The sequence below is a fragment of the Stenella coeruleoalba genome, assembly GCF_951394435.1.
Source record: "Stenella coeruleoalba genome assembly, chromosome: 1".
Taxonomy (NCBI): Eukaryota; Metazoa; Chordata; class Mammalia; order Artiodactyla; family Delphinidae; genus Stenella; species Stenella coeruleoalba.
The window spans coordinates 111,871,514-111,885,824 of NC_137169.1; the positions used below are offsets into that span (position 1 = coordinate 111,871,514).

Below are 14,311 nucleotides of genomic sequence, written 5' to 3' on the forward strand. Positions count from 1 at the left end.
GGAGAGTGGGGGCTACTCTCCCTTGCAGTGCGTGGGCTTCTCACTGCAGTGGCTTCTCCTGTTGCACAGCACGGGCTTTAGGCACACAGGCTTCAGTAGTTGTGGCACACAGGCTCAGGAGTTGTGGCTCACGGGCTCTAGAGCGCAGGCTCAGTAGTTGTGGTGCGCAGACTTAGCTGTTCCGCGGCATGTGAGATCTTCTCGGACCAGGGCTCGAACCCGTGTACCCTGCATTGGCAGGTGGATTCTTAACCACTGCGCCACCAGGGAAGCCCCAGTTCTGGAATTTTTCATGTGAAAGATTTAGTAAGGAACTCAATTTCTTTAAACAATTATAGGATATTCAGATGTTTAATTTCATTTATAAGTTGTATTTTGTAAGGAATTTGCCCATTTCATATATTGTTAAACATATTGGCATAAAGTTATTTATATTATTAGCCTCTTAATGACTGTAGGACCATTAGTATGGATACTGGTAAATTGTGTTACCTCTTCCTTTGTCTTGATCAGTGCAGCGAGAGGTTATTAATTTTGTTGCTGTTTTCAAATCTTTGTTCCCTTATTGTCTGTTTAATATTTTACTGATTTCTGTTCGTTATCATCTACCAGTTTTCTAGAAATCAGTGGGATGGCTTTACTCTTCTCATTGACATTGAGTACAGTCAGTCCTCCATATCTGTGGGTTCTAGGCATCTATGGATTCAACCAAACTTGGATCAAAAATAAATTTTAAAAAATTCCAGAAAATTCCAAAAAGCAAAACTTGAATTTTCCCAGTGCTGGTAACTATATACACAGCATTATAAGTAATCTAGAGATGATTAAAAGTCTACAGGAGGATGTGTGTAGGTTATATGCAAATACTACACCATTTTATATAAGGGACTTGAACATCCTTGGATTTTAATATCTGAGGAGGCTCCTGGAACCAATACCCCACAGATACAGAGGGACAACTTTACTTGGTCATAGTAAACCAAGGGGAGGGGGTATCCACTCTGTGTTAATTATTTCAAAATAAGTATCATTTAATCCTCACAACTCAGGTTGGAAACAGTCTCAACATATAGGTGAAGATGCTGAGATGTAGAGTAGATAATTAACTTGTTCAAGATCACTTAGCTACAAGAGTGTGAAATGAAAAGAGGAGTCTCTTGTGTTTGATTCCAAGGTGTGTTGAGGGTCCCCAAGACCACCTTCAGGTCTGGTGACTCACAGGACTCAGCATATAATCAGACTCATGGCTATATTTTAGTATAGCAAAAAGACACGAAGCAAAATCCATAAAGAGAAAAAATACAAAATCTGGAGGGAACCAGGCACAAGTTTACAAAAGTCCTCTCTCAGTAGAGTCATGCAAGATGCAATCTTTGGCAATGTACTGTGACGATACGTGTAAAATGTTGGCTAACAAGAGAGCTCATTAGAAACTCAGCACCCAAGGTTTTAATTCGTGGCTGGTCATTTAGGTACCCTCTACCTAGGATGTACCAAAATTCCATTCTCTTTGAATGAAACCAAGTGTTCAGCAGAAACCATACAGTTTATACATGGTAGGCACAGTAAGACTCTCTTACCATCTAGGGAAAGTTTTATAATAGAGGGAACTATTTACTATTCAAGTTTCCAGATGCCAGCTAATGGCCAACCTTGTAAGCAGGACTTTCTAAGAATAGAAGTCTTAGGTCTGCTATTTTAATTCTTTTCTGCACATAAGGCCTATGTTCTTTCCACTGTATCAGGAAAAGCAGTCAAGATTTGGCCTAAGTCTGAATGACTTATAGGGGCAAATGACAAAAGCTATGTTGAGAAGGATTCTGAATTCTTTTCTGAGCTCACCAGAAAAGGGTATCACGATATATTTCACAACAACTGTCAGAGTAAAAAGAAGAGCCTACATACTAAGTAATGGATTCTTGTTGACTGATAAGTCTACTGCAAAAACAGCTTCAATTCAGTAATTACCAGTTATTGAATGATTACTCTGTTAGGTACTGTGCTAAGTATTTTACATGCATTATTTTATTTAATATTCATACTAATTTCTATTTTACACTAAAGAATTTGAGGCCTAAAAAAAAAAAAAAAAAAGAATTTGAGGCCTTGAGATGTGTCAAGTTGCCCAGGATCACACAGCTAGTAATTGTTGGAGGTGGAATTTGACTCAAGGCCTAACTGATGCCAGAAGCCAAATGTGAAAGCCTATGTCTTCATTTTTCTTGCTCTCAATACTCCCCAGAAGCTTTTTGAAAAACTATGAATCCCCTTATGCATTTTCATTCTTTTTTTTTTTTTCCTTTGCAATACGCGGGCCTCTCCCGTTGCGGAGCACAGGCTCTGGACGCGCAGGTTCAGCGGCCATGGCTCACGGGCCCAGCCTCTCCGCGGCATGTGGGATCTTCCCGGACCGGGGCACGAACCCGTGTCCCCTGCATCGGCAGGCGGATTCTCAACCACTGCGTCACCAGGGAAGTCCTCCCTTATGCATTTTTAAATGTAAAGTTTAAACAGTTGCAAATGATGTAATATTTGGTTACAGCGTTTAAAAATGATGAAACTGCATACCATAGGGATTTAATACTTATCACTATTCATTAAAAAAGGAATACTCCCTTCTTTAACATTTAGAAAATTAAATCATTTCTTTTTATCCTTGAACATTATTTCTATTTCACTTATTCTGGGGAATTTTATCTTAATATTATATGATTTTTTTGCTTGAAATTCTTTTATTGAACAATCTATCCTCCTACTCTACAAAAAAGTGTTTAACACTAAAAGTAGCTGTGAACATAAAGCTCAAAGCATTAAAAATTTTCTTTTGCATTGTATAATCACTGTAATTTTTATAAATATATGCCTGACCAAACCAACATAAATATAATATACATTTTCAAAATTACAGCTTTATTGGGGCAAAATTCACATACCATAAAATTCAACTTTTTAAAATGTACTATTCAGTGGGTTTTAGTATATGGAGTGTGTAGCCATCACTACAGGATGGTTAATTTTATGTGTCAACTTGGCTGGATCACAGTACCCAGATATTTGGTTAAACATGATTCTAGATGTGTCTGTCAAAGTATTTTTTGGATGAGATTAACATGCAAATCAAAAGATTCCAAGGAAAGCAGATTATTCTCCATAATGTGGGTAGAATTCATCCAATCAGATGAAGGACTCAAAAGAATAAAGACTGACTTCCACAGAGTGAATTCTGTCAGTAGACTGCATTCAGACTCCTTGAGCTGCAAGATCAACTTTTTCCTGGGTCTCCATGCTGCCAGCCTACCTTGCAGATTTTGGACTTGCTAGCCTCCACAACTGCGTAAGCCAAGTCCTTAAAATAAACCTTTCTCCCTATATATCTTATTGGTTGTTTCCTTGGAGACCTCTGACTAATATAATCAACATTATTTGGGAACATTTTCGTCATCCCCAAAAGAAACCTTGTACCCATTAGCAGTCACTCCACATTCTCCCCTACCCCCAGTCCCTGGAAACCATTCATCTACTTTGTGTTTCTATGTATTTGCCTATTCTGGACATTTCATAAAAATGGAATCATAAAACACGTGGTGTTTTGTGACTGTCTTTTTTTTTTTTGTGACTGTCTTCTTTCACAAAGCATAATGTTTTCACGGTTCACCCATGTTGTCACATGTCTCAGTACTTAATTTCTTGTTATTGCCCAATAACATTCCTTTGTGCAGATATATCACATTTTGTTTACGCACAGCATGCGAGATTCCAGTTCCCTGACCAGGGATCATACACCCCTCGCCCCGCCCCAAGTGGAAGCACAGGATCCTAACCATTGGACCACTAGGGAAGTCCTTTGGATTTATGTTTTCAATTCTTTTGGGTATGTATCTAAGCAGCAGTATTGCTAGGTCTTATATTAAGTCTGTGATTAACTTGTTGGGAACTACTAAAATGTTTCCCAAAGAGGTTTACACCACTTCACATTCTTACCAGCAATGTATGAGGGTTCCAGTTTCTTCACACCCTCATTAATCCTTTAATTAAAGCCATCCCAGTGGGTGTGAAGTGATAATCTCATTATGGTTTTGATATCCATTTCCCTAATGACTAATGATGTTGAGCATCTTTTCATGTGCTTATTGACCATTTCTATATCTTTTTCTGGAGAAAGATCAATTCAAATCATTTACTCTTGAAAAGATTCTGTTGTTTGTCTTTTTATTGTTGAATTATAACAGTTCTTTATATATATGGGTTTCTGGATACAAGTCTCTTACTTGATATATGATTTGAAAATGCTTCTCTCTTTCTGTGGGTTGTTTCAGCTTCTTGATGGTGTTCTTTGAAGCACAAAAGTTTTAAATATTGATGAAGTTCAATTTGTCTCTTTTTTTCCTTTTGTTGTACATGATTTTGGTGTCAGACACCTAAGAAATTATTACCTAGTCCAAGGTCACAAAGATTTACTCTTATGCTTTCCTTCTAAGAGTTTTATAATTTTAGCTCTTATATTTAGGTTGATGATCCATTTTGAATTACTTTATCCTTTTGTATGTGCATATTCAGCTATCACAGTAACCATCTGTTGAAAAGACCATGCTTTCCTCATTGAACTGTTGTGGCACTGTTGTAAAAAATCAATTGACTAAGAATGTAAAGGTATAATATACAGTTTGATAAATGAGTATTTATCATAAAAAGTAAATTTTTTTGAAGTGCATTTCTCTAAAGAGATAAAGAAACCTGATTTCATTAAAAATTAAAAAATAAGTATTACCTTCCATTTACTGAATGACTCCATTGATAAGATGCATTATTATTTTATCTGTATAACTATTTTATTCACATAACTAATATCGCAAAGACAGAGATGAACCTAGGTCTGGCTGACTCAAAGTCAGGCTCTTTGTTTACATGATACTGGAAGTGACCTGTTTGAAACAGCTGACTGGCCTCCCTCCCTATCCTAATCATAAATTATTATCTGAACAACAAAACAGCACTGTCCAGAAAAAAAATTTTTATCCTGTAACAGCCTGATTTTATGTCTTGTTTCACAAGAAAAAAGCCCCACTACTTGGATAGGTTTTTCCATTATTTACTTAATTTGCAGACCACTGAGTACAGATTAGTCTTAGTAAGAGACTAAAGTGGGGATTTAGAGAGAGAAAACCTTTATTTAAATTAAGGGATTTCCATTCTGGACCTCTTAACCACTATTCATGCCAGATATGTGACAGAAATATTGGCCTATCCATTATTCATCTCATCTCCCTTGGAATTAACTGACTCTATCACCCCCTTGAATAGTCAGAGCTTCTTTCCAAAATTTGAGTTATGAATTAGCCAATTTCCCATCCAGAGCAAAACCAGTGAGACCAAAATGGTCATGTTTTCCTTTACACAGAATTTTTAAAATTACCTCTTATTTTCAAAGCCTATTTATCATTAGCACGTTCTAGGAAATAGCTAAATCTGCTGAGAACCTTCTTCCACTGCTATGACCTCACTACTAAAAACAAAAGGCTCTTTCAAAAGAGCTTTGGCACTAAGCCCAGAGAATACGGAATTTACTCTTACCTTTTTTAAGTAAGCAATAGTACAGTTATCTAGCTGAGAATTAAACCTTGTAATGCTTGTTGTACTTAAACTATTCTCTAGCCACCCAATACAGAATAATTAAAGCAAACAAATCTCTATTGCAGAACTTGTCTACCCCTGTTGCTTTAAATACATTGCTGGTGCTGGGCCCTCTGGGGAGAAAAAAGGAACTAGATAATCATAACACACAGAAAAGCCCCATAGTCAAGAGAGTCAACAGTCATAGTTGAAGAGAACACTAAAAGCACTGGATCAACATCTACTACACAAATAAGCTGTTCCTGGAAAAAAAAAATTCTCATCCTATATTCAATTATGTATTCTAATTTCTCCTTTTCTTTCACTGTATAACCAATATTTGTTAAACTTCTATTATGTACGAAGCATGGGGAAATCAAAGGAGAATAAGAAAGACAAATGATCCTGTGCTCCTAGAGCTTATAATCTGGTGGAGGAGACATTACTAAATGAGTAAACAAATATAGTAATTATAGATTACAGAAAGAAGTAAACAGGGTGCTCTGATACAGACTTGATATAGAGGAAGGAACCCTCTTTTGTAGGATAATCAGCAAAAAAATTTTAAAGAAAATAATATTTAAGCTGGTACTGACATTTAGCTCATCCTCAAAGGATGAGAAGAAATCCACCATGGGAAGTTTGAAGAAGAGCTTTGCAGCCAATGGTAATAATAAGCATAATGATCTTTTGGTTGGAAAGAGTTTGGTATGGTCTAGAATCTGAAAGAAGGCCAGCATGACACACAATACAGTGATTATAAGGGAAATATGGGAAACGACAGAGGCAGAAAAATGAGGTAGTCAGGAACCAGATCATTCCCAAGAGTTGGGGTAAGGAGTTTATAGTTTAATGGTGAACACTGAAAGGTTTTAAGTACGATTTAGTTTAAGTTATAAAATCATTTCCCTTTTTACTGTGTGGAGAGTAGATTGGAAGGGAGCAAGAATGGAAGTGGACAGATCTTTTAGAAAGCTATTGCAATGGCCTGAGCAAAAGATAATAGTGGCATGGACTTGAATAATGACAATGGAATTTGAAGAGAAGTAGGATATATTTCAAGGACGAAAATAACAGAACTTGTAGATGGATTGGATGAGGCCAATCCAGGAAATCCAGGATGCCTTCTAGGTACACTTTACTTATCTGATAAGCTCAACAGTATGATCCTGGAAGGTATTATTATTGAAATGCTAAACAAAGACTTGAATTTTCTCCAAAAATAAATAGAGAGATAAATCTTGATCAATTTTCAAGCATATAAACGATCAGAAAAAGCAGTGGGCCCTTTTCCTTTGATTATTACATATCCACAAATCATCTCCCTTTGAACACAGAAAACACTTGAAACTGAAGTAATGAATAGTTGGGTTTTCCTAGATGATTTACTTAGAGAATCAAATGTTACAGATATAGTGTTTATTGAAACTCCGGTGAATAAGATTTACGTCATTTTGACCCCTAGACGGCAAAAGGGTTTGCAAAATTCTTCAGAGTACCTATAATTAAATGGTAACGACTTGACCCCACTGGAGATGTAGAAATAATAAGAACACAAAGACATTTCACCCAAACTCAAGAAATACCATTTCCTCTCAGTAATATATTGTGTATACTGAGTACTCACCGACATGAATGGGGGCTGGGAATAATCCATATTCATGCTCTCCCGGAGTGTATTCCAGCTTCTCTTTCTTTAATTGGATCAATCGGCTCTTTGGGCTGTGATTCGAAAAGAATGGAAAACAGTGAGAGGCAATGAAATTTCCTCTTGTGGTAAAATAGAAAAAAAAAAAATCACTCTATCGAATATTTGTTTTAGTGGTGATCATTTTGTAATGTATAGAAATATTGAATCACTATGTTGTACCTCTGGAAGCAACATAGTGTTGTAGGTCAATTATACTCAATTTAAGAGAATGCGATACTATTTTGAGTTAAAAATCACCTTTATAAATATAATAAGGAATGAACTTGGCTTCACAGTAATTTATGCAAAAATACTGGGGGGCTTTAATTAATTAAAAAATGTTTATGTAATCCAATTGAGCAATAGATAAGATATCATAAAGTAAGCAAAATTCCAAATTCACAATTTAGAGTGATAATTATTTTAAAGTGTAGCTACAAAAGTATGTTATTTTTCTATAATTCTGATCCCAAACTAGTCATTTCATGTGACTCTTATAAAAAGGGACAAAGAAAATTAACAATAACAAATGGTTTATGTGCATGAACTATTTTGTGTGACTTCTTCTACATGTCAAAAATAGTTGACTTATATACATATCTGGTTTGTAAATAAAATTGTGAATAGGGGAAAAAAAGAATATTTGTTTTAACAGTGGCTTAAACCTTAAACCCATGTTTTTGGGGGGGAGGGATACTATGTATTTTCGTATATTTTTAAAATCCGAATTTCTGAAATTGTCTTTTAGGAATTATACATAAGATGCATTCTCCAATGCATCTCCAATGCACTAGCATTCTCCAACAGTTTTGCAGAAGGAACCTAAATTTCAGATCTGATCATAATGACTGCCTTATATTTGGTTAGTGATTTATAGTTTATAAAGTACTTTCACACATTATCATTTATGTCAATCCCGTGAAGTAGGTAAGAAATGTTAACTCTAGTTTACAGATTTGAAAACTGATGCTCTACAAAGCTAACTGACTTGCTTTAATTTTTGTAGCTGGCAAGGAGATTCAAGATGAAAATCTTAGTTTCTTGCTAAACTCCTATTCATTTACTATTCTTTTTATTTTAATCCACCATGTCCCATCAGCTTTTACCTCTTCCACTCATCTTACTGGGTCTGCGTTCCTAATGTTTGTTATGAGATCAAAACCTGAAGAGATTTCACAGATACATGAAAGGAAGGGAAAAAAATGGAGGAAAAAGGAAATGAGAAAGAGGAGAGCCTCATTCAGTCGACTCTGATTTTATTTTGGCTTAAAGTTCCAGTAAATAAAGCAAGGTGGATATATTTCTTTCATGAATTATGACATACTGCCTTTCAAAAAACAAGTCTAGTCTATTATATCTTGTAACAAGTAGGTATGTTAATACACACTTTGCAGATGAGAAAATTGAGACCCAAAGAAGTTATTTATAGAATCTTTAGTTCTTATTTGAAGACTGGTTCTTTCTAGTGGATCATTCATTTATTTATTCAACAATTACTGAGCACTCATTAAGTCCAGGCCCTGTTCCAAGTACTAAGAAACAGTGGGGAAAAAGATAGTTTACTTGGGTAGATATACAATAAGGAAATAAGAAAAACTAAGAAAATGAAAAAAAAAACCAACCCAGAAAATAATAAATGCTAGGCAAATAATTAAAATGTGATGAATAACAAGTAATTTGGGAAGGCTTTTCTAAGGAAGTGACATTAAGCTAAAATGTAAATGTTACTGATACTCAGGAGAGGATCTGGGAAATGGAGGAAGATCAGGCAGAGGAAATAGCTGGTATAAGACGAAAGTTTAAATGAGATTGGAGAATTAGAAGAAATGAAAGGAGGCTGAAGCAGTCCAGGTAAAGTTAGAAACTAAGTCATGTAAAAGTTTAAAGGCAGTGGTAAGTAGTTTGGGGGACAGTTACAAAGAAGGAAAGGAAAGATGCTAGACTGTTCTACTTATATCTAAAGACCACTTTTCTCATTTTAAAAACGTGGCCCTCAAAAATGATTGTGAACACAAAGATGAATTTTTTAACCAACTAAAAACTATATTTCTTCATCATCAAAGTCAAATAGATCAAGAAAACAACTGTGTCTAGAACCAAGCACTCAGCATGAAAGAAAATTTGGTCTACACCTTGATTCAAGACATATCCAAACTACTTAAAGAAATAACATAAAAGTTTTCATTTAGCTAACAAAGGAATGGAAGCAAAACTGGTATTTTACCCTGGTGCCAACAGGGTAAGCAAGCATATAGGGGGCAGTAGTCGCGAAAGAAAATATCTGGCACCCTGAAGTGAACAGACATGCAAAATCACAAAAAAATTCAGGGTCACCTGCATAGTTTTACGCCCTCAAATAAATGAAACCTTGAATATATCCTATCAATTACCAACTGATTCCCTAAAAAACTCAAATTTATCCTTGATTTTGCAATGCTGATACCTAAGACGCATGACATCATTATGGATATGATAATCATGTGAGAAACTGTTTTCCTAGTTCTTAGCCAAGTCTGACTTTGGTTCTAATTTAGACATAACCATTTATTTCCCTGTTGGTTACAACAACATGGAAAGCTCTCTCATTGTTTTAAATACTCCATTCTGTGTGAGCTCTGAGGAGTGGTATATTAAGAGAGAGAATTCGGTTGTCTCTGTCAGTTTGTCTTGTAGATTCTGAACATTCCTGGCATTTTCTGTGGTATTCATTTGTGTGCCACCATCAGTTCAAATCACAGGAGAAAATTTTTATACTTGTAGGAATGAAGAGTAGTCATTTCAGATACAAAACTGCCGTAACTTACAGTAGGCTGGACAGTAAAAAAAAAAAAAAAAAAAAAAAAAAAAAATTTGCTGTGACAGGTGTTTACTCTAGCCTATGGCTGAAGTTGCAAAAATGAGACTACTAGTGCTATGTTTAAGTGTGTAAATGAAAAAAACTCTTTTGCCTTTATTGTCAAAAGAAGTTAGTTTGCCTTTCACAATGTTCTATTTATAAATGTAACCAATTCAGTATTTGTGGCCAACTTTCTCTCTCTTCGGTAGATTATTAGTTTTAATAATTTATCATTTGGATAAGAGGATATCTAATTAAAACAGGCAAATCCACCATCATATGGGAGAAAAATATATGATTAAGGAAAAATACAAAAAGTTAGTGTTCCTAATAATCATTAATTGGTATTATGCAATTAATGCTATTATGTTTATCTTAAATATTGTCTACAGTCATTTCTTGGCTTTAGGTATTTATCATCTTATTTTCAAACCTTGTCAACTCTAATCTAGGCCCAAAACTCAAATTAATAAAACTATTAAGATGTCTTTTATACTCAAACTATCTTAGAAGTTTCCCAGACAGCTGGTAAGTCACACCAAGGACTTATTCCCACACTTGCTTTTTTTAAATTTATTTTTTTGCCACACTGTGTGGCTTGCAGAACTTCCCTGACCACGGATACAACCTTCGCCCCCTGCAGTGGCAGTGCAGAGTCTTAACCACTGGACCACCAGGGAAGTCCCTGACATTTTTTTATTTTTTAATAAAGTGAATGCTGTTTTTTTAAAAAAATTATTTATTTTTGGCTGCATTGGGTCTTTGCTGCTGTGCATGGGCTTTTCTCTAGTTGTGGCAAGCAGGGGCTACTCTTCCGTGCAGTGCGTGGGCTTCTCACTGTGGTGGCTTCTCTTGTTGTGGAGCACGGGCTCTAGGCGCGTGGGCTTCAGTAGTTATGGCACATCGGCTCAGTACTTGTGGCTCGCGGGCCCTAGAGCGCAGGCTCAGTAGTTGTGGCACACGGGCTTAGTTGCTCCGTGGCATATGGGATCTTCTCGGAGCAAGGATCGAACCCGTGTCCCCTGCACTGGCAGGCGGATTCTTAACCGCTGTGTCACCAAGGAAGTCTCACTGTGTACTTTTAAGACTGGAGAAAAGTACACTAATGTTCCTATACTTGATTGGAACAGTAACTGTCAAAAACTTTATCCTCTTTATCAAGAACTTTTTTTTTTTTCCCTAGGTTTGAAATCCTTGTCAGTTAGTGACAATCATAACATATATTTTACTGGATGCATTAGAAGAGTATGGAGAATTGTCAGTGTCTTACCTTTCTATAATGTTTTCATTCTCTGAGAAATTTTTGGTTAAATCTTTATGACTAAGACTGCTGGAAGAAGTATCAAAAACCCCTCAGTAAATGACAATCTCAGTTATTTTTGACTAATGATACTAGTGGCAATAAGATTATGGGTACAGATTTCCCTGTACGTTATAACTGATAGCATCACCTTAAACAGATACTTGTTAGACTGTAAAAAGGGACAGAGCTAGAATTTCCAGGAAATTTTTAGCCAGGAAACAAATGATTTTGTGAAAGCAGACAGTTTAACTCAAGATCAGCAAAATAAGAATTACCTAGGACTATAAAATTGATTTAACTGTAGTAAATATATTTTAATGAGTGTATAATAAAGACCTTTTCTTTCTTCTTAATCTTTCTATATAACCCTGAAGTTATTAGGTGATCACTGTACACACTGAAATTAAATACTTTTTAACTGGTATACTGTTCCAAAGCCTTAAATTAAGAAAAAAAAATCCTGTAAATGTTCTTAATATAAATTATAAGCCTACAGGAGAACTTAATAAAATTTCTGTTTAAAAAAGAAGATACATGCTGATTGGTCTAACCTAAAAAACTGTTCACAATATTATATATACAGTCACATCTTACCTTATTTTACTGCACTTTGCAGGTACTGTGTTTTTTTTAATTATAAATTGAAAGTTTTGTGGCAACCCTGCTTGGAGCAAGTCTACAGTGCCATTTTTCCAAGGGCATTCTCTCACTTCTTGTCTCTGTGTCACATTTTGGTAATTCTCACAATATTTCAAACTTTTTCTTTATTATTATATTTGTTATGGTGATCTATGATCAGTGATCACTGATGTTACTCTTGTAATTGTTTTGGGGAGGCTCAAACCATGCCCATATAAGACGGTGAACTTAATAAATGCTGTATGTGCTCTGACTGCTCTACCAGCTAGCCAATCCCCACCCACCCCCGTCTCCCACGCCCCCACCCCAAACCCGTCTCTCTCCCTTTCCTCAGGCCTCCCTATCCCCTGAGACACAGCAATACTGAAATTCGGCCAACTAATAACCCTACAGTGGCCTCTAAGAGTTGAAGTGAAAGGAAGAGTCGCACATCTCTCACTTTAAATCAAAAGCTAGAAATGATTAAGCTTAGTGAGGAAGGCAACGCCTTAAGCCAAGACAGGCCGAAAGCTAGACCTCTTGCGCCAGTTAGCCAAGCTGAGAATGAAAAGGAAAAGTTCTTGAAGGAAATTAAGAGTGCTACTCCAGTGAACACACAAATGATAAGAAAGTAAAACAGCCCTATTGCTGACATGGAGAAAGTCTGAGTGGTCTGGATAGAAGGTCAAACCAGCCACAACATTCCCATAAGCCAAAGTCTAATCCAGAGCAAGGCCCTAACTCTCTTCAGTTCTATGAAGGCTGAGAGATGTGAAGAAGTTGCAGAAGAAAAATTTGAAGCTAGCAGAGGTTGCTTCATGAGGTTTAACATCGAAGTACAAGGCGAAGCAGCGAGTGCTGATGTACAAGCTACAGCAAGTTATCCAGAAGATCTAGCTAAGATCATTAATGAAGGTGGCTACACTAAACAACAGATTTTCAATGTAGATGCTATCTAGGACTTCATATGTAGAGAGAAGTCAGTGCCTGGCTCAAAGGTTCAAAGGACAGGCTGACTCTCTCTTGTTAGAGGCTAATGCAGCCAGTGACTTTAAGTTGAAGCCAGTGCTCATTTACCATTCCAAAAATCCTAGGGTCCTTTCGAATTATGCTAAATCTACTCTGCCTCTGCTCTTTCAAATGGAACAACAAAGCCTGGACGACAGCACATCTGTTGACAAAGCCCACTGTTGAGACCTACTGCTCAGGAAAAAAGATTCCTTTCAAAACATTACTGTTCATTGACAATGCACCTGGTCACCCAAGAGCTCTGATGGAGATGTACAACGAGATTAATGTTGTTTTCATGCCTGCTAGCATAACATCCACTCTGCAGCCCATGGATCAAGGAGTAATTTCCACATTCAAGTCTTATTATTTAAGAAATACATTTCATAAGGCTACAGCTGCCACAGATAATGATTCCTCTGATGGATCTGGGCAAAGGAAATTGAAAACCTTCTGGAAAAGATTCTAGATGCCATTAAGAACATTTGTGGTTCACGGGAGGAGGTCAAAATATCAACATTAACAGGAGTTTGGAAGTCGTTTCCAGCCCTCATGGGTGACTTTGAGGGGTTCAAGACTTCAGTGTAGGAAGTAACTGCAGATGTGGTGGAAATAGCAAGAGAACTAGAAATGGGAGCCTGAAGGTGAGACTGAACTCCTGCACTCTCGTGGTAAAATTTTCACGGATGAGGAGTTGCTTCGTATGGATGAGCAAAGAAAGTGGCTTCTTGAGATGGAATCTACTCCTGGTGAAGACACTGTGAAGATTTTGTTGAAATGGCAACAAAAGATTTACAATATTACATAAACTTAGTTGCTAAGGCAGTGACAGAGTTTGAGAGGATTGACCCAATTTTGAAAGAAGTTCTGTGGGTAAAATGCTGTCAAAGAGCACTGCATGAGAGAAAAAAAATAAGTACTGCATGCTGCAGAGAAATCATTCATGAAAGGAAGAGTCAAAGATGCAGCAAACTGCACTGCTGCCTTGTCTTGAGAAACTGCCTCAGCCCACCCCAGCCTTCAGCAACCACCACCCTGATCAGTCAGCAGCCATCAACGTCGAGGCAAGGCCCTCTATCAGCAAAAAGATTACAACTCGCTGAAGACTCAGATGACGGTTAGCACTTTTTGGCAATCAAGTGTTTTTTAATTAAGGCATGTACATTGTTTTTTCAGACATAATGCTATTGCACACTTAATAGACTACAGTATAGTGTAAATATATCTTTCACATGCGCTGGGAAAC

General features: G+C 36.6%; 1 protein-coding gene across 5 annotated transcripts in view; it reads right to left on the reverse strand.

Annotated features, from left to right (window-relative positions):
- Positions 1–14,311, reverse strand: part of ASH1L (ASH1 like histone lysine methyltransferase) — a 214,134-nt gene that overhangs the window by 61,616 nt on the left and 138,207 nt on the right. For all 5 annotated transcript variants that reach the window (XM_079904612.1, XM_079904614.1, XM_079904611.1 and 2 more), the window contains one exon: positions 7,238–7,332. In XM_079904612.1, the coding sequence (XP_079760738.1) occupies positions 7,238–7,332 (95 nt within the window). The remainder of the gene's footprint in view (positions 1–7,237; positions 7,333–14,311) is intronic.